Consider the following 26690-nt stretch of genomic DNA (forward strand, 5'->3'; position numbering starts at 1 on the left):
TAACTGACACACTGAGAAAATTCAGGAAATAGTCGAAGTCACAATATACAACTCATTTTGGGCAGGAAGTGACAATATCAAATTCATTTGGAAAAACTTCAGTGTATAAACATGCAACGTTATAATAGAAGAACTTGCCAGTATTTCATGAATTCTATATGTTCCCATAGTTTTACATCTTGAAAGCATCTTATGATCCATTGTTTGCCTCAATGAAATCCATCATAAGTGATTCAACAGAGTCAAGCTTAAAAACTTACCCTAGTCTTTAAGGTATGCTGAGATTTTAATGAAGTAACAATAAATAAGAAAGGCTTTTAGATATGACATAACCAAACACTGAATATAATTTAATTTCAGTATCTTTTATATGGTGTGAAATAAAAAATAGCAATCATACTTTTTCATTACTCACAGGGCTCTATCTGTTTTTGTGTGTCCACCCCACAAGAACTATTCTGCAGAACTGATTTTTACCTACTGACTCTTGAGAAAAGGATTCAGGATCTTGCTAATTTGTCATTAGTTTACAAAACAACATTCCAAAAGCTAACTCGCTCATTCAGGGGGTTAAAAAAAAAACAACAAACAGACAACAGCCCACACAAAGGTTAGAGGAGATTGTAAACTTCATGTGTGAAATTAAATAAAACCCCTTCATTCCAAGGTCTTGTTTTCAAAATGAACCAACTGCCATGAACAAGAGATAGGAGGAACTGACTACTGTTTTTCAGTGTGAGAACTGCCACCTCATCAAAACTGTAAAACCTGTGAGGACAGGATTTTATCACACTGTTCTCCTCCAAAATATCTAGCACAGATATCCATCCATTACTAAAACACTGTAGTGGATGTCTCATTTTCCTGTGGCACTAAGAAGCTTTTACCTTTTCTGTGATCCGTTCTATTTGTCGATTCTGAGCGTCAATCTCATTGCCCATGTCTATGGCCATGTTTTTGAGATTTCCTAGGATACTGCCCACTTGAGTCAGGTTCTCTTCCATTTCATCTTCTCTGGCATCATTCATTACACTACCACAAAAAGGATGTTAATTCAGTACTTTTGGGTGAATTGTAAATGGACTAAGTCTGGATTTAGTTTTCATAAAAATAAGTAACCAAAATGACCTCAAGGAAGTATTAGACCCAAAGGATGTAGGTTAACAGTCTTGGGAAACATTATATAGCACAAATGGAAAGACTGACCCAAGAGAGGCACAATGTGTTAAAGCCATTTAAGAGCAGATTAAGTAACAACTCTAGAATGGTGGTTCTCAAACCATAATTCCCAGCATCACCTGGAAACTTGTTAGACATGAAAAAATGCTAATTCTCACACTCCACTCCAGATCTCTTGAATCAGAGACTGGAAGTAGATCCCAGCAATCTGTTTTAATAAACCTCCCAGGTGATTCTGATGCACGCTTAAGTCTAAAGAACCACTGCTCTAAAACAAAGGTTACAAAATTCTGGCCCAAAGGCCAAACCTGGCTTGCCATCTGATTTTATAAATAAGGTTTTATTTGAACACAGCCTTGCTCATTTGCTTACATACTGTACATGGATGGCTGCTGTTACCCTGAAACAGAGCTGAGTAGCTAAGCTGAGTTAAGCTAAGTGACTGAGACTGGACAGCCTGCACAGTCTAGAATACTATCTGACCCTTTACAGATACCCTTACAGGGATCTGGCTGACCCCTACTCTATACAATACTTTTTTTTTTTGGTGGGGAGACATAATTAGGTTTATTTATTTATTCTTAGAGAAGGTACTGGGGATTAAACCCAGGACCTCATGCAAGCAAAGCATGCGCTGTACGACTTGACCTATATCCTCCCTGCTAGATGATACATTTTAAAACATACCTTATTTACAGAAGTAAAGCATGATTACTTGAATAAATTGGAAAGTAATCTATCATTAATTAATCTATCATTGAAGGTCAACAATCAGTCACCATTTTGTCAGAAGGCAAATTTTAAAATGGAATAAATGCTATTTCAAGTTGATGAGTTGGGGTTCATGTATAACTACACCCATCCTCCAGAGAGAGCCATTCATTTAGGAAAAGGGTAACAATATTGGGAGGAACTGGCATACCGTTTAATGTATCCACCGCTGGCTGCTCCTGTGGTTGCTTGCTGAGGCTGACCATTTGTCACTCGGCCTGGCTGTTTAGATATTACATTGCTAGGAGAGTTGTCTCCACCATCTCCCCATGTTGCCTTATAGGCTTTACCAGACTCAAAGTTCTTTGTCCTGTATGAGACAGGAGTGTAGAGAGATATTGAAAAGCAAGAGAGGAAGAATTGTCATTAGTGCTTGTGTCCTTGAGGATGACCTAGCACCCTTAGCATAAGCTAGATCTAGAATATCTAAACTATGCTTCACCACAATCTGGCATACGAAAAAGATGAATTGTGTAAGCACACTAAGATTAAAAAAAATTTTTTTAAGGTTCAACTACTTCCACCAAATCTTAGTTAAGCAGTTAGCAAGTAGCAAAGTGCAATTATTTCAGGTTCTCTTAGCCTGATGCTCTCCAGAAAAGAGATTAACGGACACTAGGAAAAAAATTCCTTAGGAAAGGTGCTCTGGGATGCTTTAAGAGGTTCCTCAGAGGCATCTCCAGAGGTTGACGAGAGATGGAAGGGAAAGTAGGTTGAGTGGGCAGTACTTAGACCTCAGCTGCCCACTTACTTGAGCTGTAGTAGTTCCAGATGATCGTTTTTTAAAGTTAGAATTTTTGCATTAAATTTTTAAAAAAAGGTTTCTTAAGAAATAAACATCATGAAGGAAAGGCACAAATTATTTCCAAATTGAACAGGCAATACATGAGTACCTTGGCCATATTGGTTTAGGGTTTTTTTATTTAAGAGTTTAATTTATCCATCTTAAAAAAAAAAGATCCTAAATTCAGGCCTCTTAAAAATAAAAACATATGCTTTAGATATAAATCATATAGCTGAAAATAAGCCAATGCCAGAATTTTACCATGGGGCTTACTACTTAAATAGGTATAAATGGCAAGAAAAAGAGCCTAGTAAAATAACTTTGAAATCTCTATCACAAAATACACTTTTTTAAAAACAATTTTAAATTTTTTTACAATTTTTTACAATTTTGCTTTTCTGTAAACAAAAACAAAGCAGTATATGGCTATAATAATGGTTTCGGATTTATTCCACACAATATGTTAATGAGGAAGTTTTGAAGTTACAAAAGCAGAGGAGAGATTTTATAAAAACACTGGCTCCATCCTTAATAGGACACGTGAGGATTTATTTTTGGCAAACCCAGAACTGGATCTTAGACTTTAATCATCAATGTTACAGAAAGGGTACTACTTATTTTTTGATAAGAGGCACTGGGAATGTAAACACATCTATGAATACTGAAGAGCTACTTCTTAAAGTGCCTTTCTTTAAGTTCTCACAATTTCTTATTTATGCCATTATGTTTTATAAATTAATTAATCTCTATGTTAATAAGCCATGTTAAATCCTCCCTGGAACAAGGTGGATACAGATTATTTAAATGAATATTTATATATAATTATCTGTTAATTTGGTAAAAACTCATTTACCTGTATTCTTTGTTTATAAGATGGGTCTCAAGCAAAATTCTGAAGTAGCATAATAGCAACTAAACAAAATAAATAATACATTGGTTTAAGAGAAAGTTAACCAGGAGTATTAATAAAAGTAATATAAGTGAGGCTTTTATCAGGATGTCAAGATTGTAGAACAGATCAAAGAGTGATGGCTTGGATTCAAAAGTCACTAATAAGACACTATGCTTCTGAGAGTCTTCGTACATAGAGTAGACTAGGACAGGAATTGTGGCTCTTGATCTAACAAGGAAAAAATACAGGCTCCAACCTCCTCAACCTGATCCTTAGTTAAAAGCTCATGACTTTAAGCCCACAGATTACCAAATGGCATGTTTATTCTTTGAACCCATTAACATTCCCTAGCTTTGAGATTTATAGATAGCCACATATAGCTGGAATACAGCTACCTAAAAAGACATCTAGGTCAGGGTTATTTTTGGTCTACAGTAAGAAAGAAATGGTTCTGATTTGTAACAGAACTCTTCTGCATAATAAAATTTATAGCTATTCTGGGAAGAAATCAGACTTCATGATAAAATGCTTAAGCCAATTTGTGACAGGTTTTAATACAATTAAGAACTCCATCTAGAAAGTTAGATTTACCCCGACCTCAGTTTTGAAGAGTCTAATAATCTTTACCCATCATATTTTTTCCTTATAAATATCATACTCAAAAATGGCATTTTTGAAATAAAAATGTGAAATATCCCTTAATCAATTCAAGCGGCTGCTGTAAATGCAGAAAACAACAAGTATCGGGATATGAACGCAATAACAATTTCTTTTTTGAGTTTTGGTTGTCAACATTAGTAGTAACTGAATAAAAACAGCAAAAAGAAAGCCCAATATTAGCTATAATTCTCTCATACCAGGGAAAAAAGGGATCATAAAAATACCAATTGTAATGACTACAAGAGAGCGTGTGTGTTTGTGTGTCTGTGTGTGTGTGTGTGTGTGATTGTTGATTAGGCTACAGGAAAGAAGAAAAAGTAGGACAAGAAACAAAGGCTAGAAATCAAACTCTTAATTTTCTAACATTTAACCATGGTCTTTATAGTTCCAATAAAGATCCAAAATTAAAGAGTCAAACATTATAATAAACAGTAGGCTGACAGGGGGTTAACTTCCATAAAAAACTAAGATTAGTTAACTCTGCATCAATTTAATATGAAACCACAGCAAGCAAACACATGATGTAATAGGTATTATGGAATAGATTGTAACATATATAAACAGAGCAAACCTTTATTTTAAAAAAGGAGATACTAGATATGGTAACATTCTAAATTTATATCCCACCTTGTTCCAAATGGCATTTAAGATGACTTACACTGGTAATTAATTCCTCAATTTGGTAGCTGCCTAAATCATAGGGAATCCAAATCATTAGAAGCAACATTTAAATAGAGGAAATCTTGATTCTGGAACTGGAAAGAAGTAGGGAAATTTAATAGAAAATAGGATGCTGAAATCAAAGTCCATGGAAAGATGGATTTAGCCTGAATTCTCTTGTCTTTGATCAGAACTAGAATGCACCAATTCTCTACAAAGATCAACCTATTTAAAACTTCTTAGGAAACTTCAGGGGTATTTTTACTTTATAACCTTAAATGTTATTTAGCAAAAACTTAGTATCAGAGCCATTAGTTAAAGAGTGGTATTATAAATTAAAAGATCCTTTGGTCCAGTCCATCTTCCGGCAGACAGCACTCATCAAGAACAAATTCACTTTACATTACACACCACAGCACAGCTTTTAAGACAGTCTCCACCATTCACAAAATCCATGCACATGCACAGAAAAGCCATCTGAAGCGTCACCTTTAGATAGCAGGTTAACAGCCCAAACTGCGCCACAAGACTGCATCTTAAAGTTCCCTTTGATCAGTTATTGAGCCCGGCTTCTGATGTTAAGTCTTCGTTTTTAGTAAGCAGATTAGAAAAGAAGAGATTAGGTGAGAGAATGAATTGCAGAAAATAGTGAATGCCAGTCAAACAGAACAGAAGCAGGTTTAGAGTTTTCAAAACATAATGCATTTAAATTCCTGCCTGGTTTCATAGAAACAACCAACATCTGAGAATCTAGATAAAAAGAAAAACAAGAAAACTATTTAAACCAGGGCATACTTCATTTTTCCTAAGAACTTCTGAATGATGATATTCTGTCCTAAAATTATGAAAATTAACATGAAGAGAAGGCAAATATTTTACATCTCCAGAGAGCAGGATGGAGGAAGTCATCACATGTTGATTAAAATACAGTATTTCAGTATTTATTTTAACCAGAGCTGAATATTTATACCTTAATATGGCATAAGATTGAAACTGTAGTATCAATTTTGAATTTAAGTGGTCCAGAAAAACCAACTTGTCTTCAAATTACGTGCCATTATGTTTGACATTTGAAGCATAGACTGAAGAGAGGCAAGTTAATATGTTCTCTGAGAATGGTTAAACCAGACACCAGTTTACTATTCTGAGATGTCCCTGCCACTTTTTAAACTCATGTTAATCAGAATTATGACTTATCAAAGTTACTGACAGAGATACATGATTTTTAATAAGGATTTGTGCTATTCTGCTCTTAGGATTCAAATAGCAACAAGCTAAAAGAATGACATTTATTCACACTTTTAAAGTTTAATTCTGCTAGTCTGTTTTTAAATTCTAGTAGCCCTTAAGACTTACCTAAAGTTAAAATTCCCTTCTACTACAGAGTGCTGTTAAGTGAAGCTATTTTCACATCTTAACAAAAAAAGATCCCCTGCAGCCAATTAAGCCAACTGCTCTTTTCCTCAGGGGGCCCAGTGTGCAATGGCTTCCAACAGCAGCCTCCTCAGTAGTGTATGTAGCCTGTTGCCTGTATGGATTGCCCTAAGGGAGTTTGGAGACAGCCCTTTCCAGTGGACACTCATGCCTGGCATACTGTCCCCAACCTAGGCTCCAGAGAGGTATGCGCAGTGCCTTTTGAAAGCTCGAGGGCACAGTGGCCAGGGTCCACACTGGCCAAGTCATCATGTCCATCCACACCAAGCTGCAGAACAAGGAGCATGTGATTGAGGCCCTACGGAGAGCCAAGTTCAAGTTCCCTGGCCACCAAAAGATCCATATCTCCAAGAAGTGGGAATTTACCAAATTTAATGCAGGTGAATTTGAGAACATGGTGGCAGAAAAGCAGCTCATCCCAGGTGGCTGTGGGGTCAAATACATCCCTAATCGTGGCCCCCTGGACAAACAGCAGGCCCTGCACTCGTGAGGGCCTTGGCACTGTCCCTTCCTTACTCATGACCACCAATAAATCATACCTTCCCATCCTCTCAAAAATAAGAATCTCCTGGCGTGACCTCAATGAATACTACCGAACAAAAGAAATTTCCAAAGTGAAGCAGTGTAGCATATAGTTAACAACTAGTGCTCTGCCTGGTTTTGAATCTCAGCTCTTCCAATTGCTAGTGTAGCCACTTTGTGTCCGTTTCCCCCTATGTAAGATGGTGAAATAAGAGAATCTATGTTATATTAAAGTTACTGCAAGGATTAAATTTAAAGTGCTCAGGATAGTAAGAGCCTAAATTAATATATAGGCCCACAACTCTCATCCAAACCCTTGGATGCAAGACATTTTGAGCAGTACCACATAATCATACACATCAATATTTCTGCAGTGAAACAAATTTAACATTTACACTAAGTGTGATAACAATTATTAAATAACTTCAGTGCAGGTTATATCTTGTGGTCTAATTAATAAGTTGCGGCACTACATTCTGAAAAAACAAACCCTTGGCTTTCAGAGTTTTTTAGATTTCTAAATGTGAACCTAAATTGTTATTATTATTACTACCAGAATTAGTACTAGCTTTGGACAGAAGACTAAGAAGATCCTGTGAGCCTTTGAGAAGCTCCTGTTATGGCTATTTATGTGAAACACAGATTAGCAGATCAGATTAGAAAGATTATTACCCTGGCAGAATAAAATTAGACTGAGCTGAGGACATGAGAACCATACAGGACAAGGACTCAATGGTATAAAGAAGACATAGGTGGAAGGAAGACAGAATCTTTTAAACTGAAATATTACTCTCTCCTCTTCAGGGAACAACTGTTCTGTTATAGGAACCCCTGATTCCATCTGTTAAGAACTGCTTTCTCCTCTTGACCCACTAGAAAATGGCTCTGCTGAGGTTAGAGGCTGAAGACTGACTATTTCAGGACCACACTCTACCTTCTCTCTCACCGGTATCCAAGAAAATCCTGCCTATGCTTCGCTCGGTCCACCAAAGCAAGTAAAATTAATATTTCTGTAGCTCCATTTCCTACTTTCTATGATATTAGATCACTTTAGGATTCACTGCTCTTCCTATTCATCAACCCCTGACTCAGAGATAGTTTGCTCTAGGTCCTTGGGAGGACTTCCTCTTCCTTGCTCTTCTCTTAATATCTATCTCAGGAAAATTCATTTACTTTTTCCCTCTGAACTCTTCCAAGAGGGTAAAAGCACAAGTTTGCAAAACATAGTTAAGATTTTATATCAAAAAAGTCTGTGCATTTCTAACTTGTTTGTTTAAAGTAATCTGCTAAACTTTGATTGACAGATCATAGTTATTAAAATATGCACTTCGGGAGAGTCGACCAAGGTCTAAGAAGGTCAATAGACTTGTCTTTCTTAGCTTCTTATGCCCAGAACAAACCCTAAAATTGGCCAACAATTTGTCTCTATTTTCTCTAGTAAAACTGGCAAGACAATGTTGTCACATGAAAACACATCTGAAAGTATGACAGAACAAAAGCTCCTCCATCTATACCTCCTTCAAAGAGTAAAAATGCTGAGTCTGTAAACCTTTGTATCCCATTCTTGGTTTACCATACCAGCTGAGACAACTGGATAGAAGTACTAATGCTTACAAAGCTCTTTAAAAATAAATACTCTCAACAGAAAGGACAGTCATTCAATCTCCAGACAATGTCATTTCAGCCAACGGTAAAATTCAAAGTTGTTTTGTTAATGACTTTTTAAAACAAAAATGAGCTCCTTCTAACAGAAGGGAAGATAATAATGGTTAACTGTCTTAGTGCAAACCTCATCCTAGTGGGAATACATATAATATTTGTCAACACTATGGAATTTGTTTTACCCAAGAACAGGCAGAGAACTTAGATATTCATAATAAAGTCACCAAAAGAATGAATTCCTTTCCATCAAGTATAATCTCATACATTGTACACAAATATTTTGAAGACTTTTCATCTCCTGGTTTACTAGAGACTTCAAATCTTCAGTCTTCTTTGACTTTTCTCTTCATGTTTGATATACAATCAGTTGATCTGAAGCGACTTTTCCTTGATTTACACTTTTCTCTCTCATCTCAATAATAAGGTTTTACCTCACAGGCCTAGATTACAAGAGGTTCCTAACCAGTCTCCTGGCATGCAGTTAGGTACTCCACCCCAATAATCAACTCCTAGGCTGGCTTTCAAATTTCTCTACTGCTTACTTACGTCTTATTTTCCACTTCTCATCTGTATGAATCATGTAGTTCAGTTAAGTCAAGCTCCTTGGTAATCTTTATTTACATCAAATTTCCTGCAGGAAATGTCTTCCCACTTCTTCCGTGTCCATCCAAATCTTTCTAATCATTCAGAGCTCACCTCCAGTCCTACCTCTCCTATAAGATGTTCCCCAAATTAACCCTGATCAGTTCTGTACCCTTACCCTCAGTTGATATCATGTGAGTAGCTTTTACATAGTTTTTACTTTTTCCTATTCTTCCTCATAGATCCAACCACACGATAAGTCTTTTGAAGCCGGGAGCCAAGTCCTTTAGTCCCTTGGCCATCCCTCATTTGTCTACCACAGAATACAGGCTTTGTTAATGCTCCTTGTTTGAAAGGAAAAGACACTAGTTCCATCCTGCTCTGTATTATCCAGATGTGTATTTCCCAACCATTGTGTGTATTATTAAAAAGTGAAATTGGGACTTGATTCAAAGATGGAATACATTTAAGCAATGATTTAGTGAACATGCCCATTTACATAAAAAGCTTGATCTGCCTGAAAGAGAAATAGCTTAAGTTTTTCTAACAAAGTTCCTTATTGACGCCCAGTCACGCTTCCTGGGAGGGCAGGGATGGGGGATGCTCTTACTTTAGATTTACTTGAAGAAGGTGTTGACTTATCAACTCACCTATTACACGGGCATACACAAAGGCCACAGCACTTGTTGAGTTCTGTTAAAGTCTTCTCTGCCTCTCTCATGTCTTTGTTTATTTGGTCCATGTTTTCTTCTACGCGGTTTAGTTGTTCTAAGAATAAGTTATAGAAGTCACATTTTGTGTTACATTCACAGTGCCAGCCATAAAACATTACTATTAGGAAACAGCAAACTTTAACCTGAAATCTACCAATAACCTATCATAGTGACTATGTCAGTACCAGAAGGTATCGCATACTGTCCAAAACAAAACAGTCTTTCACGTACTGATTCTGAAGCATCTGGCCTCTGACTGGAAATATTTGCTCTAAAGAAATTTGTATAACAGGAGCATGTGAGGATGGGTTTAGAGATCACCCTTGCAACCAAATTAAGTGTATTTTGACCAGACCAGATCATCAACATTTCTATCACTGAACAGGCTCAAAACTTGAGGGCTGTCGTAAGATTAATAAAAATTAGATCATAAAAACTAGAATGCCGAGGGCCAAATCAAACAAAATGTTTCCAAGTCCATCTGACTCTAGACCTGTTTAAGGACTTAACCTGATTTCTGAAAATGATGCAAGAATATCATGTCTAATACACATATGACCAATGCACACAATAAGCCCTCCTACCTAACAAATACTTGGTACACAATTGGGCATTGTGGTCCCTACTTCAAATAGGCAATAAACACATGATATAATTCAAATCAGAAAATGGAAATAAAATATCACTCTTATGTTACAAAGGCAAGGTACTCCGAAAGGCTTAAATTAATTTTATACATGGCTGATTTGAAAAGGCTTTCTGGCATCCTGAATCAAATTAATAGTTTCTGCCAGTGACTGCAACTCACCCCCTTGTTCATCCAGCATAGCGATAGTCTTGGTTCCTGCATCCTGAGACTAGAAGAAGGAAAAAAAAAACTTATAGCACAACAAAACAAAACCAACAGAAACAAAACCTTCAAGGTCTGACAAACAGCAAGAGAGAATCATTAGAAACCTAAGTTCTCAGAGGAGTAGAGATACAGAGAAAACTAATCTCCTCAAACCAACACATTTTAACATATTAACCCCCACGAAATAATTAAATCATAAACTCTTGGTGAATTGATCTTCCCTGTCATATTCCAATACTGTGAGTGAGAAAAACAAAAAAGGGCCATGAGTCCATGTTTTGACAATTTCAGCAATTAGTGGCTTCAAATAATAAACCTTATTGGTACAATACCTTTCTAACTCTTAACAATAATTTCAGCTTGTGCTACCAGGATCCCTTCTCTATAGTTTCTATACTTAACTTGATGATTAAATACTTTCTTACCTCAATGGCTAAAGCCAGGATTCTCCTTGTACTTTCCAGAGACTAGGAAAAAATACAGAGTTTTAGCATTCTAAAACATTTAGTCCCTCTCCCCACTGCAAAAAATCTGATCACAGGCTATATTCACTCTATTTTTAAAGATTGCCAGCCTATCTATCCCCCATTAAAAACAAACAAAAAAAGAGTCGGTCACTATAATTTCTGTTACTTTCTTTGAACCAGGTGCTCCTTAACACAAAATTTAGAAGGTTAAGTTAATGGGATTTATACAAATGCAATGTAAGCAGAAATCTATGTATGTTACACAGATACTAGAAAATTCTGTTAAAACTAAATGTCCAGAATTCCTCAAATCTAGAATATCTTTGTTGCCAACTGTTCAATAATGATTATCTAAGAAAAAAATCATACAAATTGTTTTTACTTGTTTAGTTTTTTTGGCAAGTTGAAAAAATAAAGAGCTAGTAACGGCACTCTAGGGCAAATGCGTTTTTGATATAAAGGGAACAGGAAGAGGCCAAATGGTATTCTAAGAAGGTCTCTCATCCTTCCACTATGAAAACTGAAAGAGAATTAATTACTTATTCCAAGTAAAAGGTTTACCTCATCAGTAACCTGGTTAGCCCTCAGCTGAATCTGTTCTGCTGACAGATCATCCATGATGAATCAAAACTCTGGTTAGGCACAGAAACTGAAATGTGGATATCCTGTAAGAATAAAGATATAAAAAACAAGTTTGTTTGAGCAAAGAGTGTCTATCAAATTTAGGGTGCTTATCTGGAAAACAGGATAAAATAGCCTGTCTTTATCTATGTATCTGTGTATCTACCTACCTACCTACCTACCTATCTATCTTACATGTATAGAAATTAAGGCTGAGAGATGGTAAATAAATGCTTAAATGCTAGTTAGTACCAGAGGTGAAACTAAAACTCAGGTTTTAGGACTTCCAGTTAAGCACTGTTTCTAAAAGGAAAGTGGTCTCTACTTCGAGAAGGAAGGCACTACTAGAAGACAAGCTTCAAGAACCTATTAAAATGAATTCCTGGTTGTATAATGTTCTTTGTACGTTGTTTCAATACAGAAAAGCAACAAGGTGAAGAAGTCTAAGCTAGGTAGTGTTCAATCAGTAAGGTAACAAAATCCAAAGTCATGTGCCTGCAGAAAGCAGGAAACATTCTAAAAATGTGCCAGTTGTCCATGCTACTCATTGGAGATAATGATTTTCATTCTTAACAAGAAAAGGACAGTGTTGACACAAAGAACTCAGAGAAGAACTAAGGTTGTATTAATAGTAGACTCTCCCTTTCCAATTAATGCATTGTTTGCTGTTGTAGCGAAGTCCCTAAGAAATTGTAATTATTCTCCTATACATAGTAACTTAGTCACTCATAGTAACTCAGAAAGTGATCTATCTCATAGATATTCAAACTAAAACAAAACATTTAGTAGGTGAAGATTCCAGGAGTCCTGCCTTCTAATCATCAACAGTGATATACTGTTACGTAGTATTGCTCTTTGAACAGTCATGTGGAGTAATAAGCACTGTGTGACTGATTTAGGTTGTTTTCTTTTCATTACATTTGCTAGCTTTGTATTAAATTTTTGAAAACTAATTTTACCAAAGCCTTTTGTCTATGACATATATAAAAGTGTGGTTCACATTCTGGATTTATTCCCTGGGGACATCTGGCAACATTTGGAGAATGCTTTGGTTGTCACGAGTTGGGGGTGAAGGGGAGCAGTGTTACTGATATCTAGTTGGTAGAGGCCAGGGATGCTGCTAAACATCCTATAATGCGCCTCGGGACAGTTCCACCCCCCAACAAAGAATTATCTGACCCAAAATGTCAAAGTGCTAAGGTTGAGCACACTGCCATGGAGTACACTCACTGATAAGCAGGGAGCCTTGTTAACTGCGAATGTACTAGACTGAACTCTTAGAAAGCAAAGATTTTGTTATATCTTTGCATCTCTAATACTTAAAAGGATCTGACAGTTGGTACTTCAGTAAATGTATGTTGAATGAACAAATAAGTAGAAAAACAAGGTGTACTGTCAAAGTATTTTAAGTGGATCTTAAAAACAAAGCTACATGTAATAGTAGCACAAAGCCTACAAATAACCATTTGAACCACAAACTGAAAACTGCCATCATACATATATGATCTGGAATGGCCTGCCAGTCACATACAGATCAAAATTTTTACTCATATCTATAGCTAACCAAAACTTTTAGTAAAACCATCTAAACAAAAAGCATCAATACAACACTCCCAAGACAGGAAGCCATTATCACATTTAGAGTCCTGTTTATAATTCTATTGTCATGGCTGTTTTGGAGTTTAATTAAGATTCTGAGCTTTGATTAAAGCCATTAATGCTCACAAAATTATTATTAATTATTATTAACACTAAAATTATTAAATTGCCAAAAGTTGCAAATTTAATCTCTTATGCAAATTTAATCTCATAACTTGCTTGCCACAGTAGGACTGTGGCTCTGGCAAAAGGTTCATATACTAAGATATATATCGAAGACAAAAAGGTCTTTCTTGAATTAAGAACTGACCATTCATTAGACATAAGCATAAATAGAACCACATGCTTTACTACTTTGGTGATTTTTATAAGCCTTCAGCTTTAATCACACGTAAGTTCATACTACAGTTTCTCTTTTGTCAGTCTTCCAGTTACAATTATAAAAAGAAAAGAAGTTACTTTGCACCCTCTCATCTTTTTCGTACACCGTTTCTTTCTATAATACCCCATCTTCCTGCTCAGGCAGCCTTGTGCTTCTCCATCACTTCCTAGAGCCCCAACAAAGTACTTTTCGAAGACTGTTCTTCCAGGCAGTGTGCTCCAAAGTTATCTATCCCTCTACAAAGTTATCTATTCCTCTCATGTAAAACTTCTAAATGCCCCAAAGAGCAGAAAGTGTTAAGAAAAGTAATACACATGAATCAATTAATGCCTGGAAATGACATTGCTAGTCAGGTTTTCCAATATAGTATCCCATGAGGAGGAAGATATTTTGTGAGTAAAGAAGCCTGGATCTCTCAAATTGTATAATTTTGTAATTCTACTCCTATAGGTGAGTCATGCCAATTACAAGTCAATATTTTCTATCCTTCTGGTAAATATGAACAAAACTCCATGTAAGTCCAGAGAGAGGCTTGAAGGCAAAACTGACTTCCGTCAAACTTGAAGATTCCAGGAGTCCTGCCCATAATTATCAAAACAAGCAGATACAGCTGGGAATTGGTTATGAAGCGTCACTCCTGGTATGACAATGGTGTCATTTTGAAGGACACACCCTTTCGGTGAACTCACAGTGCTGCCTAGTACTTCTGTTTTTCCCCTCCCTTAGTAGACAGCACACAAGACAAAAAACAGGCTTCTATAAAATTCTCACATGTTTGGCATGCTGGTATCAGGACAGAGCTGCCTAGGACTTCTCTACTCTGGACTTCTGAGGGTGTGGAGCACATGATTACAAGTAAATGGGAGTAAGACAGACAATGCAGAATTGTAAGAGGAAGACCAAAGAGAGACAAAGAATAATGCTCCTCGGGCTCTTTCAGCCTTTACTAAACTGCTCAGAAGCATCAGGCAGGGTGCAACTTAGAACTAGCCACATAGCTTTATTCATATTTATTGCTACCTCCAGAAGTTTTTTCATGGAGTCAGGAAAAGCTATCTAGAATGTTAGCAAAAGGGAATTAGAAAAGGGGGAGGGAAAGGAAAACGAAACGTCATTTGACACAAAGATCCCATTAAACTTACTATAACCTAGTAGATTAAATATGTGTGTCATTTTCCCAATGCTCTTGTGAACTTAATATACTGCATGCCTCTGAGATGAAAATGCAAGACTTTTCTCCATGGTTTTGCACCCTGTTTCCCTTCCTATGGTTCATCTGGGCTTACTAGAAGACTCCTCATTTACCCTTCTTAATTTCTTTTCTATTATAAACCTTGGAGGGAGAGGAGAGGAAGAAATGATCATTGAGTATGTACTACGTGTCATCTACCCTACCAAGTATTTATATATGTCATTATCTCTGTTATATCACTTTGCAGGTGGGGATACTAAGGCTCAGTTTAAGTAAGTAATTTGCCTGAGGTGACTGAGTCAGTAAAGAGCAGATTTATTATTCAAGCCTGGATCTATTCTGAAACCAAGGATAGGTCTGATAAATAGTCTTACTGTTGGATGCACCTCCTCGCAATAAATATGATATGAGAAATGCTGAATATCAGAAAGTAGGCTAAGCATCTTACCTGATAGCTCATTTCAAAATTTTAGATACCTTCTACAATAAAACCATGAAATCTTATCTCTTCCACATACTCAAAGGCAGTTAAATTGAAGGAAGAACTAGAAAGACCAGAGTAATCATGGTTTTCAGTTATTTTATAAAAATACAGAACCTGAAAATATTTATATTAATTTAGAAAATGAAAATAGTAATATTAGGAAGAAAGAATACAAAGAAAAAATGACTTAGACTTAATCAACAGGAGATCCATATGTCTTTATTGATAAAATGAAGAGAACCTTAGGAAGTAATGAAGAAACAGTAAATCATCAATTCCTGACAAGACCAATATGAGAATGGCTTTATACAATATTAATTCTTTTTATACTGGAGAGTAAGGATTTTGCATTAAAATATCCTACCCAGTTAGTTTTCTGCCTTATTCCTTCTCTTAAAGTTAATCACAATGTAAGTTGCTTTATGAATTACACTCAAGTTTATTATTGTACTTTTATTAAAACTTTAATAAACCTTGCAATTTTCTTTGGCATATTTTAATCAGACTTTCATGGTAACCAATGTATTTACAGCAAAAAGAAACTTCTGTTCAGAGCAGGTTATAATAGTGGTGAGCAGTGGGAACTCCAGCATTCAAATTCTGGCCCCAAAGTGTATTTGCTGAGTGTCCTTAGGCAAGTTACCTAAGCCCACTAAAACTCAAGTTTCTGAATTTGTAAGATAAAGATAATAGATCTACTTCATAGGCTTTTTTGATGAAGATTTAAAAAGATGATCTGTGTAAAGTGATCATCACAGTGTCTGACACATAGCTGGTATTCAGGTGTTAGCTATTATTTAAAAAATATTATGGAAGCAAAAATAGGCAAAACAAAAGTAAAGCAGCTATGTTAAATATGAGTGACATCAATGTAAATGCAATTGCAAATAACAGCTACTAAATATTAATGGTTCCATCATCTGAAGGCTAAATTTGAATGTTAAAGCCGGTGATACTGTATAGGCTCTACATCTGAACTATTTTCATGCCAGTCATGAGGCCCATGGTTCTCACACTTGATCAGTCAGCTCCTGGAAGTGATGCTGGTCCATGAAGGTTACTCCCAGTACTGGTTAATTAAACTTCATTACTTGTTGTCCACAAAAAAAAACTGTCAGATTTTAAATAGATATTAAACAGGTTTAAACTAAACTAAGTTTTCAGTTGATAGATACTTATCTAGACAAATACATATAACTTTGCACGTCTAAAAAAATTAGACTGTCCTTAAATGGTTCTTTTTTTCTGGCTAAGGCAGGCAAACACAAACCATAAAAAGGTTTACATTATGAAGGTTAGTATAATATAAAGTGAACAATGTAAGGTTTAAAATAAATCAAATATATGCTATAATTACCTGAGGGGGATAATATGAGTAGAAAAAAGTCTAGATGGAAGGGAATTATCCAAATATAACCAATTATTATGGTGATATAGTAGAATTAACAGTGTTTTTTCTTCTTTTTCCCATTTTCCAAATAGTTTGTAGTCTAGTTATACTACTTTAAAATTTCATACATTTATTTTCATTGTAAAAATGATAGCTTATGACAACCAGACAACAGATTTATAAGACTGAAGAAAGCAAAGACAAGGACTAAATTCTAGACCCTAATTCATAAGCATATCAATTCTTAGCCTCTCTTGAGAGAGATCTTCCAGTTGGAACATGTTCACAGTAAGTGTAAGTTTGTGGAAACATCTCCATCCACTAATTGATGATCACCCACCCCAACCATAAAAGTACAGAAACAACACAGTAGAAAAATTCATCCTAATCGTTCTGCTAACAGATGTTTAGAGGAAAGGCCCTTGCTAAGGTTTGGCTGGGACACATTTCACATGAAGTCGTAGGAATAGGTTCTAATGGGGCTGAATAAGTTCTTAGTATTTTAATGGCAAAATACCAAAAAGTGGATAAAAGAGGATCCCATAAATAAGCAGAGAATTTAGCAGGAACAGAGAATTTACAACAGCTCAATCCTGAGTGTAGTCAATCTCCTGTCATGGCCCCTCACCTCTAGTGTATCCGCCTTCTTTAACTTTCCTACTGACTATCAGCACCCTCAGAGGTTCAAAGAAAATGTATGAAATTAGAAGTCATTTAAATGACAATCTGTAGGATTTGCTTTAAAATAAGTCAGAGTTGGGAAACCGGGAGTATAGAGGGTGCAAGACTGGCCAGGACTGTAGAAGATGGGTGAATAATATGTGGAGGGTCATTATGTTACCTATCAACTTTCTATTATGAAAAAAATTCAAACATATATAACCATTTTTTAAATGGCAGTTAACTTTTTAATGATCTTTATTTACCATTTTGAAAGTTTAGATGGTGGGTGATTGAGAGAACTCAAAGTAACAACTATAATAATTAATGCTTATAAAGCATTACACATGCAAGACACTATTCTAAGAAATATAAATATATATATAAATATACACACACACAAACACATTTATTTAATCCTTACAACACTGTTTTATTCCATTAAAGCTACTATAACAAAGTACCACAGACTGGGTAGTTTAAAGGTCTTGTGATCGCCCTCTTTATGATTAAAAACTGGCACATTTCTGCTGCATACTCACATGGTGGGAGGGGCTAAGGAGCCTCTGGAGGCTCTGGAGCCTCTTTTTTAATAAAGGCACCAGCCCCATTAATGAAGGCTTTACTTTCATGGTCTAAGCACCTCCCAAAGGCCCCACCTAATACCATCATATCCTGCATAAGAATTTTTAACATACAAATTTTGGAGGGGAGGACACACAAACATTCAGATCATAGCAAACACAATTTAATTCCACATTTTACAGATGTACAAATGAAGGAACAGTGAGGTTAAGCAACTTTTGCAAGGTCACACAGTAGAGCTAGGATGAAACCCAGGTAGATTGCTCTAGAGCATGTGTTTTCAATTACTATTACACATTCAAAAATTTTTTAAATTCAAGTATAGTTGATTTACAATGTTGTGTTAGTTTCTGGTGTATAGCGTAGTGATTGTTATACATATATATAAATATTCTTTTTCCTATTCCTTTCCATTATAGGTTATTGTAAGATATTGAATATAGCTCCCCATGCTATACAGTAGGTCCTTGTTGTTTATTGACTCTGTACATAGTAGTTTGTATCTGTTAATTCCAAACTCCTAATTTATCCCTTCCCTCTTCCCCTTTGGTAACCATAAGTTTGTTTTCTATGTCTGTGAGTCTGTTTCTGATTTGTAAATAAGTTCATTTGTTTCATTATTTTTTAGATTCCACATATAAGTGATATCAGGTGATATTTTTCTTTCTTTGACTTACTTCACTTAGTAAAATAATCTCTAGGTCCACCCATGTTGCTGCAAATGGCACTATTTCATTCTTTACTGCTGAGTAGTATTCCATTGTATATATATACACCAGCACTTCTTTTTTTTGTAAACATTTTTTATTGATTTATAATCATTTTACAATGTTGTGTCAAATTCCAGTGTTCAGCACAATTTTTCAGTCATTCATGGACATATACACACTCATTGCCACATTTTTTTTTCTGTGAGTTATCATAACATTTTGTGTATATTTCCCTGTGCTATACAGTGTAATTTTGTTTATCTATTCTACAATTTTGAAATCCCAGTCTATCCCTTCCCACCCTCCGCCCCCCTGGTAACCACAAGTCTGTATTCTCTGTCTGTGAGTCTATTTCTGTCCTGTATTTATGCTTTTTTTTTGTTTGTTTGTTTGTTTGTTTTTGTTTTTGTTTTTTAGATTCCACATATGAGCGATCTCATATGGTATTTTTCTTTCTCTTTCTGGCTTACTTCACTTAGAATGACATTCTCCAGGAGCATCCATGTTGCTGCAAATGGCATTATGTTCTCAGTTTTTATGGCTGAGTAGTATTCCATTGTATAAATATACCACATCTTCTTTATCCAGTCACCTGTTGATGGACATTTAGGCTGTTTCCATGTTTTGGCTATTGTAAATAGTGCTGCTATGAACATTGGGGTGCAGGTGTCACCCTGAAGTAGATTTCCTTCTGGATACAAGCCCAGGAGTGGGATTCCTGGGTCATATGGTAAGTCTATTCCTAGTCTTTTGAGGAATCTCCACACTGTTTTCCATAGTGGCTGCCACCAGCACTTCTTTATACAAGTATTTGTCCACAGACATTAAGGTTGCTTCTGTGTCTTGGGTATTGTAAATAGTGGGGCTATGAACATTGGGGTGCATGTATCTTTTCAAATTAGAGTTTTCTCTGGATATGTGCTCAGAAGTGGGATTGCTGAATCACATGGTAACTCTATTTTAGTTTTTCATGGAACCTCCATACTGTTTTCCATAGTGGCTACACTAAACTACATTGTACACAAACTACAGTGTACAAGGGTTCCCTTCTCTCTATACCTTCTCCAGCATTTATCATTTTTGGACATTTTAATGATGGCCATTCTGACTGGTGTAAGGTAATACCTCATTGTAGTTTTGATTTGCATTTCTCTGATAATTAGCGATACTGAACATTGTTTCATGTGCCTATTGGCCATCTGTATGTCCTCATTAGAGAAATGTCTGTTTAGGTCTTCTGCCCATTTTTGGATTTTGTTATTGAGTTGTATGAGCTGTTTGTATATTCTGGAAATTAAGCCCTCATCAGTTGCATCATTTGTAAATATTTTCTCCCAGTCTGTAGGTTGTCTTTTTGTTTTATGGTTTTTTTCTGCTGTGCAAAAAAAAGCTTTTAAGTTTAACTAGGTCCCATTTATTTATTTTTCCTTTTATTTGTATTGCCTTGGTAGACTGACCTAGGAAAACATTGCTATGATTTATGTCTGAGAATGTTTTGCCTATGTTCTCTTCTAGGAGATATATGGTGCCTTGTCTTATGTTTAAGTCTTTCAGCCATTTTGAGCTTACTGAGTGTGAGTTATTACACATATTAAATGGACAGTAGAGAGCCACATTATCAAGTCATTCAAATCTGTAGCAGTGTTGCCCAAAGAAAAGTACAGCTGACCCTTGAACACAGTGGGTACGTTGGTACTGCAGTAGGTATTTATTGAAAAAAAAATCTGGGATTAAGTGAACCTGCCCAGGTTAAACCCATGTTGTTCAAGGATCAACTTGTACACACATGAAGTCCCTGCCTTCTGGTTTTCAAGCAGTAAGTTTAACTCCAGGCTTACAGCACATTTTAGAGTAGTGGTTCCCAGCCTTGGCTATACATTATAATCACCTGATGAGCACTATAAATTTGGAGGCCAAAGCTGCACTCCAGACTAATCAAATCAGAATCTCTAGGGGTGGGAGCCAAGCATCAGCCAGTTAAAAGCTCCCCAGGTGATTCCAAAGTGTAGCCAAGTTTGAAAACCACTGTTTTAGATTAAAAGTTTTTGTTTTTTAATACACAGACAAGTATTAATGGATGATGTCCTACCCCTTTACAATTCTGGTACCTAACAGAGATAAAACATAGACAGCATTTAAAGATGTAGGACAAGAACAACTTAGGCTTCAGAAAGATAAACAAAGAATTACCATATGATCCTGGAATTTTATTCCTAGATATATTAGAGAGAAATGAAAACATTTGTCCACACTGTCCACACAAAAACTTGTACAATAATGTTCAAAGCAGCATTATTCATAATAGCCAAAAAAGTAGGACTTGGTCTAACTACACAGAGACAGATTGGGGGTCCTGGGGTGTAATATGGATGGGGTAGCACCAGAGGAGTATGCAGCACCTTAACACTGAATCTTGGGCAGACAGACCCTGGGAGAGGACCTGACCTAGCTAGAGGCCTGGGATGTGATCCAGGTAGGGCAGAAGTGGACAGCGTCAGTTTTCTTTCAGTGAGAATGCACTAACTCTGCCCACTCCACACCACAGCCTTGCACTAGATCTGAGACAAACACAACAAAGGAAAGGACACATCTATGGGTTGCTTCTGAGTGGAGCCATAGACAACCACACAAGCAGTGCATTGGTCCTCTGTGAGCGCAGGGGCCTTACTTGCTTCAGCAGTCATCTCCTTTGGGGCAAGGCACATACTCAGGGCAACAGATTCTGATTAAATCTGACCCTCAGGGCTTCTACTCCAATAACTGAGGAGTAAATCCTATTCCTAACAGGGCAGTAAAAGCCATGGAGCAGAGAGGAAGTCCCACCTCACACCCTGCACAGGCTTTAGACCCTCTAACACCAATCACACACACATCCTGTCTCCAGGGAATAATGGCCCGCACACACTGAGGAAAGGCATGGCTGGCATTCATATCAAAGGCAAACCTCATACCAAAGACATTCAACACATAGTCTACACAGGGATGCTCTCACGTAAAAACACCCCTTAAATATCACAGTAGATAACTGTTTCCTCTAAAGTCATAGAGACAGAGAAAGCCAAGTAAAATGAGAAGGCAGAAAAATTACTACCAATTAAAAGAAAAAGAGAAATCCCCTGAAAGAACAAAGAAAATTTATCAACAGAAACACAGATTAATGTAACAAAGAACTAGAATCTATAAAGATGAAGTAACCAAAAACATATAATTTAATTGCTGAGACAAAAAGCAATCTGGAAGCAATGTGTAGCTAAACTTAAGGACACAAAAACGAATAAGTGATCTGGAAGATAAAATAATGGAAATCACCCAATCAGAACAGCAGACAGAAAGACAAATGGAAAAAAAAAAAAAAGAAAGCAACATACAAGATCTATGAAATAACAGAAAACGTGCCAACCTATGCACAATAGGAGTTCCAGAAGAAGAAAGAAGTAGACTGAAAATATATCTGAAGAAATTATGGCTTAAAACTTCCCAAATCTAAAGAAGGAACTAAATATTCAGGTACAGGAAGCCCAAACAAACAAGATGAATCTAAACAGATCCATACCAAGACATATCATAATTAAAAAGGCCAAGTTAAAGAAAAAGAGAATTCCAAAGGAGCAAGAGAAAAACAGTCAGTTACTGGGAGGCCCCATAAAACTATCAGCTGATTTCTCTGCAGAAACTCTGCAGGCCAGAAGGGAGTGACATGATATATTCAAAGTCCCAAAAGGGAAAAATCTGAACTCTAGGATACTCTACCCAGCAAGATTATCAATTGGAATAAAAGGAGAGATAAAGAATTTCTCAGACAACAAAAACTAAAAGAACTCAGCAATACTAAACCTACCCTAAAAGAAATATTGAAGAGTCTTCTCAAAATAGAAAAGAAGCAGGAATCTATAGGAAAGGGAAAATCACAATAGGAACTGCAAATACACAAAAGGATTGATGATCATTTAAACAAGCCAGCACATAGATTAAAAACAACAAAAACTTTGTAAAAGTGATAACTACAATTAACAACAGAAGGATAAGCATGAAGATGTAAAATAGAACATCAAAATCACAACATATGGGGGAGGGGAGTATTAAAATGCAGATCTTTTAGAATGCGTTTGAACTTCTATGACTACCAATTTAAAGCAAGTGGATATAGTCATGGATCAACACACCTGAAATCCAGGGTAACCACAACTCAAAACCACCAAATCACAAAAGGAAAAATATAAAGAAGAAATGAATAAAGAAGAACTACAAAAATAACTGGAAAACAAGGCTTAAAAGGCAATAAGTACATACTTATCAATAATTACTCTAAATGTCAATGAACTAAGTGCTCTGATCAAAAGACACAGAGTAGCAGACTGGATAAAAAACAAGAATCTGCAATATCTACCTATAAGGATTCACTTCAGGGTGAAAAACACACAGACTGAAAGTGAGGGGATGGAAAAAGATATTTTGTGCATATGTAAACAACAAAAAAGCATGGGTAGCAATATTCAAATCAGACAAAATAGACTTCAAAACAAAGAAAATAAAGAAAGACAAAGGACATTATATAATGATAAAGGGATCAGTACCAGAAGAGGATATTACAGTCATTAACATATGTGCACCCAATATAGGAGCACTTAAATACATAAAATAAATACTAACAGACATAAAGTGAAAAACTGACAGGAAGACAATAATGGTAGGTGACTTTAACATCCTACTGACATAAATGGACAGACCATTCAGACAGAAAGTCAATAAGGCAACAGAGACCCTAAATGACACAACAGACCAGTAGGACTTAACTGATACCTACAGGATACTACATCAAAAATTTTTTGATACTACATCAAAAAATACAAATAAACAAACAAACAAAAAGAACAGATTACCAATTCTTCTCAAGCACACCTGGAACATTCTTTAGAATAGACCACATACTAGATCACAAAAAGAGCCTCAAGAAATTTTAAAAAACAGAAATTATTTCAAGCACCTTTTCTGAATCACAGTGGTATGAAACTAGATATCAACTACAGAAAGAAAAACAGGAAAAGAACAAACACATGGAGACTAAACAACATGCTACTAAAAAAACAATGGGTCAATCAGGAGATCAAAGAAGAAATCAGAAAACACCTTAAGACAAGCAAAAATGAAAACACAACCTTACAGTATCTATGGGATGCAGCAAAAGCAGTTCTAAGAGGGAAGTTCACGGTGGTACATGCCTTAACCAAGAAACTAGAAAAATCTCAAATAAACAACCTACCTTACCATCTAAAAGAATTAGAAAAAGAAGAAAGAACAAAACTCAAAGTCAGCAGAAGGAAGGAAATAATAAAGATCAGAGAGGAAACAAATAGAGATTTTAAAAAATACAAAAGATCAATAAAACCAAGAGCTGGTTTTTTGAAAAGATAAACAAAGTTGATAAATCTCTAGCCAGGCTCACCAAGAAGGAAAGAGTGGACCCAAATAAAATAAGAAATGAAAGAGAAGAAATAACAACTGACACCAGAGAAATACCAAAAAACCATAAGAAAATACTATGAATAGTCATATGCCAACAAATTGAGCAACGTAGAAGAAATGGACAAGTTTCTAAAAAGGTACAGCCTGCCAAGCATGAATCAAGAAGAAACAGATAACGTGAACAGACCAGTCAACAGAAGAGAAATAGAATCTGTAATTTAAAAACTCCTTGCAAACAAAAGTTGAGGATCAGATAGCTCATTGGACAATTCTACCAAACATATAAAGAACTTACACCTATTCTTCTCAAACTATTATAAAATACTGAAGAGGAGGGAACACTCCCAATTCATTCTATGAGGCCACCATCACTCTGATATCAAAACCAGAAAAGACACTACCAAAAAAGGAAAATTACAGGCCAGTATCTTTGATGAATATGGATACAAAAATCCTCAACAAAATATTAGCAAATCAAGTCCAATAATACATAAGAAGCATCACACACTACAATCAAGTTGGATTCATTCCATGGTTACAAGTTGAACATACACAAATCAATCTATTAACAAAAGACAAAACCCACAAGATTATCATAATAGATGCAGAAAAAAAGCATTTGACAAACTTCAAAATCCATTCATGATAAAAACTCTCACCAAAATGGGTATAGAGGGAACATATCTCAATATAATAAAAGCCATTTATGACAAACCCATAACCAACGTAATACTTAACAGCAAAAAACTGAAAGCCTTCCTGTTAATTCAAGAACAAGACAAGGATGCCCACTCTTAAACTTCTATTCAACAAAGTACTGGAAGTCTTAGCCATAGCAATAATAGAAGGGGAGGGTATATTTCAGTGGTAGAGCACGTGCTTAGCATGCATGAGGTCCTGAGCTCAATCCCCAGCACCTTCATTAAAATAAATACATAAAACTAATTATTCCCCCCCCAAAAAAAGCAAAAACAAACAAATGGGACCTAATTAAACTTATAGGCTTTTACACAGCAGAGGAAACCATAAACAAAAGGAAAAGAAAACTTACAGACTGCAAGAAAATATTTGCAAACGATGTGACTGACAATGGATTAATTTCCAAAATAGACAGCTCATACAGCTCAATAACAAAAAACAAACAACCCAATCAAAAAATGGGCAGAAGACCTAAATAGACATTTCTCCAAAGAAGACATACAGATGACCAACAAGCACATGGAAAGACGCTCAATATCACTAATTATGCAAATCAAAACTACAATGAGGTATTACCTCCCACCAGTCAGAATGGTCATCACCAAAAAGTCTACAAATAATAAATGCTAGAGAAGGTGTGCAGAAGAGGGAACCCACCTACATGGTTGGTGGGAATGTAAATTGGTGCAGCCACTATGAACAGTATTAAGGGTCCTTAAAAAACTAAGACTAGAGTTACCATATGATCCAGCAATCTCACTCCTGGGCATATAACCAGAAAAGATGAAAACTCTTAATTCAAAAAGGTAAATGCACCCCAATGTTCATAGCAGCAGTATTTACAATAGCCAAGATATGGAAGCAAGCTAAATGTCTGTCAACAGATGAATGGATAAAGAAGATGTAGTATGTATGTATGCATGTGTGTGTGTGTGTGTGTGTATATAATATATATATATATATAAAAAATATAAAATGGATTATTACTCAGCCAAAAAAAGAATGAAATACCGTCATTTGCAGCAACATGGATGGACCAATTAGCTAAGTTGGTCAGACAGACAAATATAAATACTACATGACATCATTTACATATGGAATCTAAAAAATAATACAAATGAATCTATACAAAACAGAAACAGAGTCATACACATAGAAAACAAACTTATAGTTACCAAAGAGGAGGGAGGGAAGGGACAAAAATAGAAGTATGGGATTAACAGATACAAACTACTATACATATAATTGATAAGCAAAAAGGATTCACTGTACAGCACAGGGAATTATAAGTATCTTGTAATAACACATAATGGAATATAATCTGAAAAAAAAATTAACTGAATCAATATGCTGTAAACCTGAAACTAATGCAATATTGTAAATCAACTTTACTTCCATTAAAAAAAAAGTAGGAAAAAACTCAAATATCCATACAATGGAATATCATTCAGCCATAAAAAGGAACGTTCCACGTTACATGTATGAGCCTCAAAAGCATTATGCTTAGTAAACAAAGTCAGATACAAAAGGCCTTATACTTATACTATATGATGCCATGTGTATGAAATGTCCAGAATAGATAAATTCAGAAAGGCAGAAAGTAGATTAGTGGTTGCCAGGGTTAGGGGGAGGTGGGACTAACTACCAACTATTCTGGGGTTATTTTGGAGTGATGGAAATGTTCTGGAATCAGTGGTGATGGCTGCAGAGCCTTATGAATATACTA

At 35.8% G+C, this 26690-nt stretch overlaps 1 protein-coding gene and 1 non-coding gene across 3 annotated transcripts in view; one reads left to right on the forward strand and one right to left on the reverse strand.

Moving 5' to 3' along the window:
• The window catches only part of SNAP23 (synaptosome associated protein 23), a 39219-nt gene that overhangs the window by 3239 nt on the left and 9290 nt on the right, over positions 1-26690 (reverse strand). For both annotated transcript variants that reach the window (XM_072962603.1, XM_006201699.3), the window contains exons 2-7: positions 11741-11844; positions 11138-11179; positions 10668-10716; positions 9797-9914; positions 2102-2260; positions 888-1032 (exon numbers count right to left, since the gene is read on the reverse strand). In XM_072962603.1, coding sequence (XP_072818704.1) covers positions 888-1032; positions 2102-2260; positions 9797-9914; positions 10668-10716; positions 11138-11179; positions 11741-11797 — 570 coding nt within the window. In that variant the 5' untranslated portion in view covers positions 11798-11844. The remainder of the gene's footprint in view (positions 1-887; positions 1033-2101; positions 2261-9796; positions 9915-10667; positions 10717-11137; positions 11180-11740; positions 11845-26690) is intronic.
• On the forward strand, positions 6379-6510 carry LOC116278063 (small nucleolar RNA SNORA70). Its single transcript, XR_004187485.2, has one exon. It is a non-coding gene; the product is annotated as a small nucleolar RNA SNORA70 (small nucleolar RNA).

The sequence above is a fragment of the Vicugna pacos genome, chromosome 6 (genome assembly GCF_048564905.1).
Source record: "Vicugna pacos chromosome 6, VicPac4, whole genome shotgun sequence".
NCBI lineage: Eukaryota > Metazoa > Chordata > Mammalia > Artiodactyla > Camelidae > Vicugna > Vicugna pacos.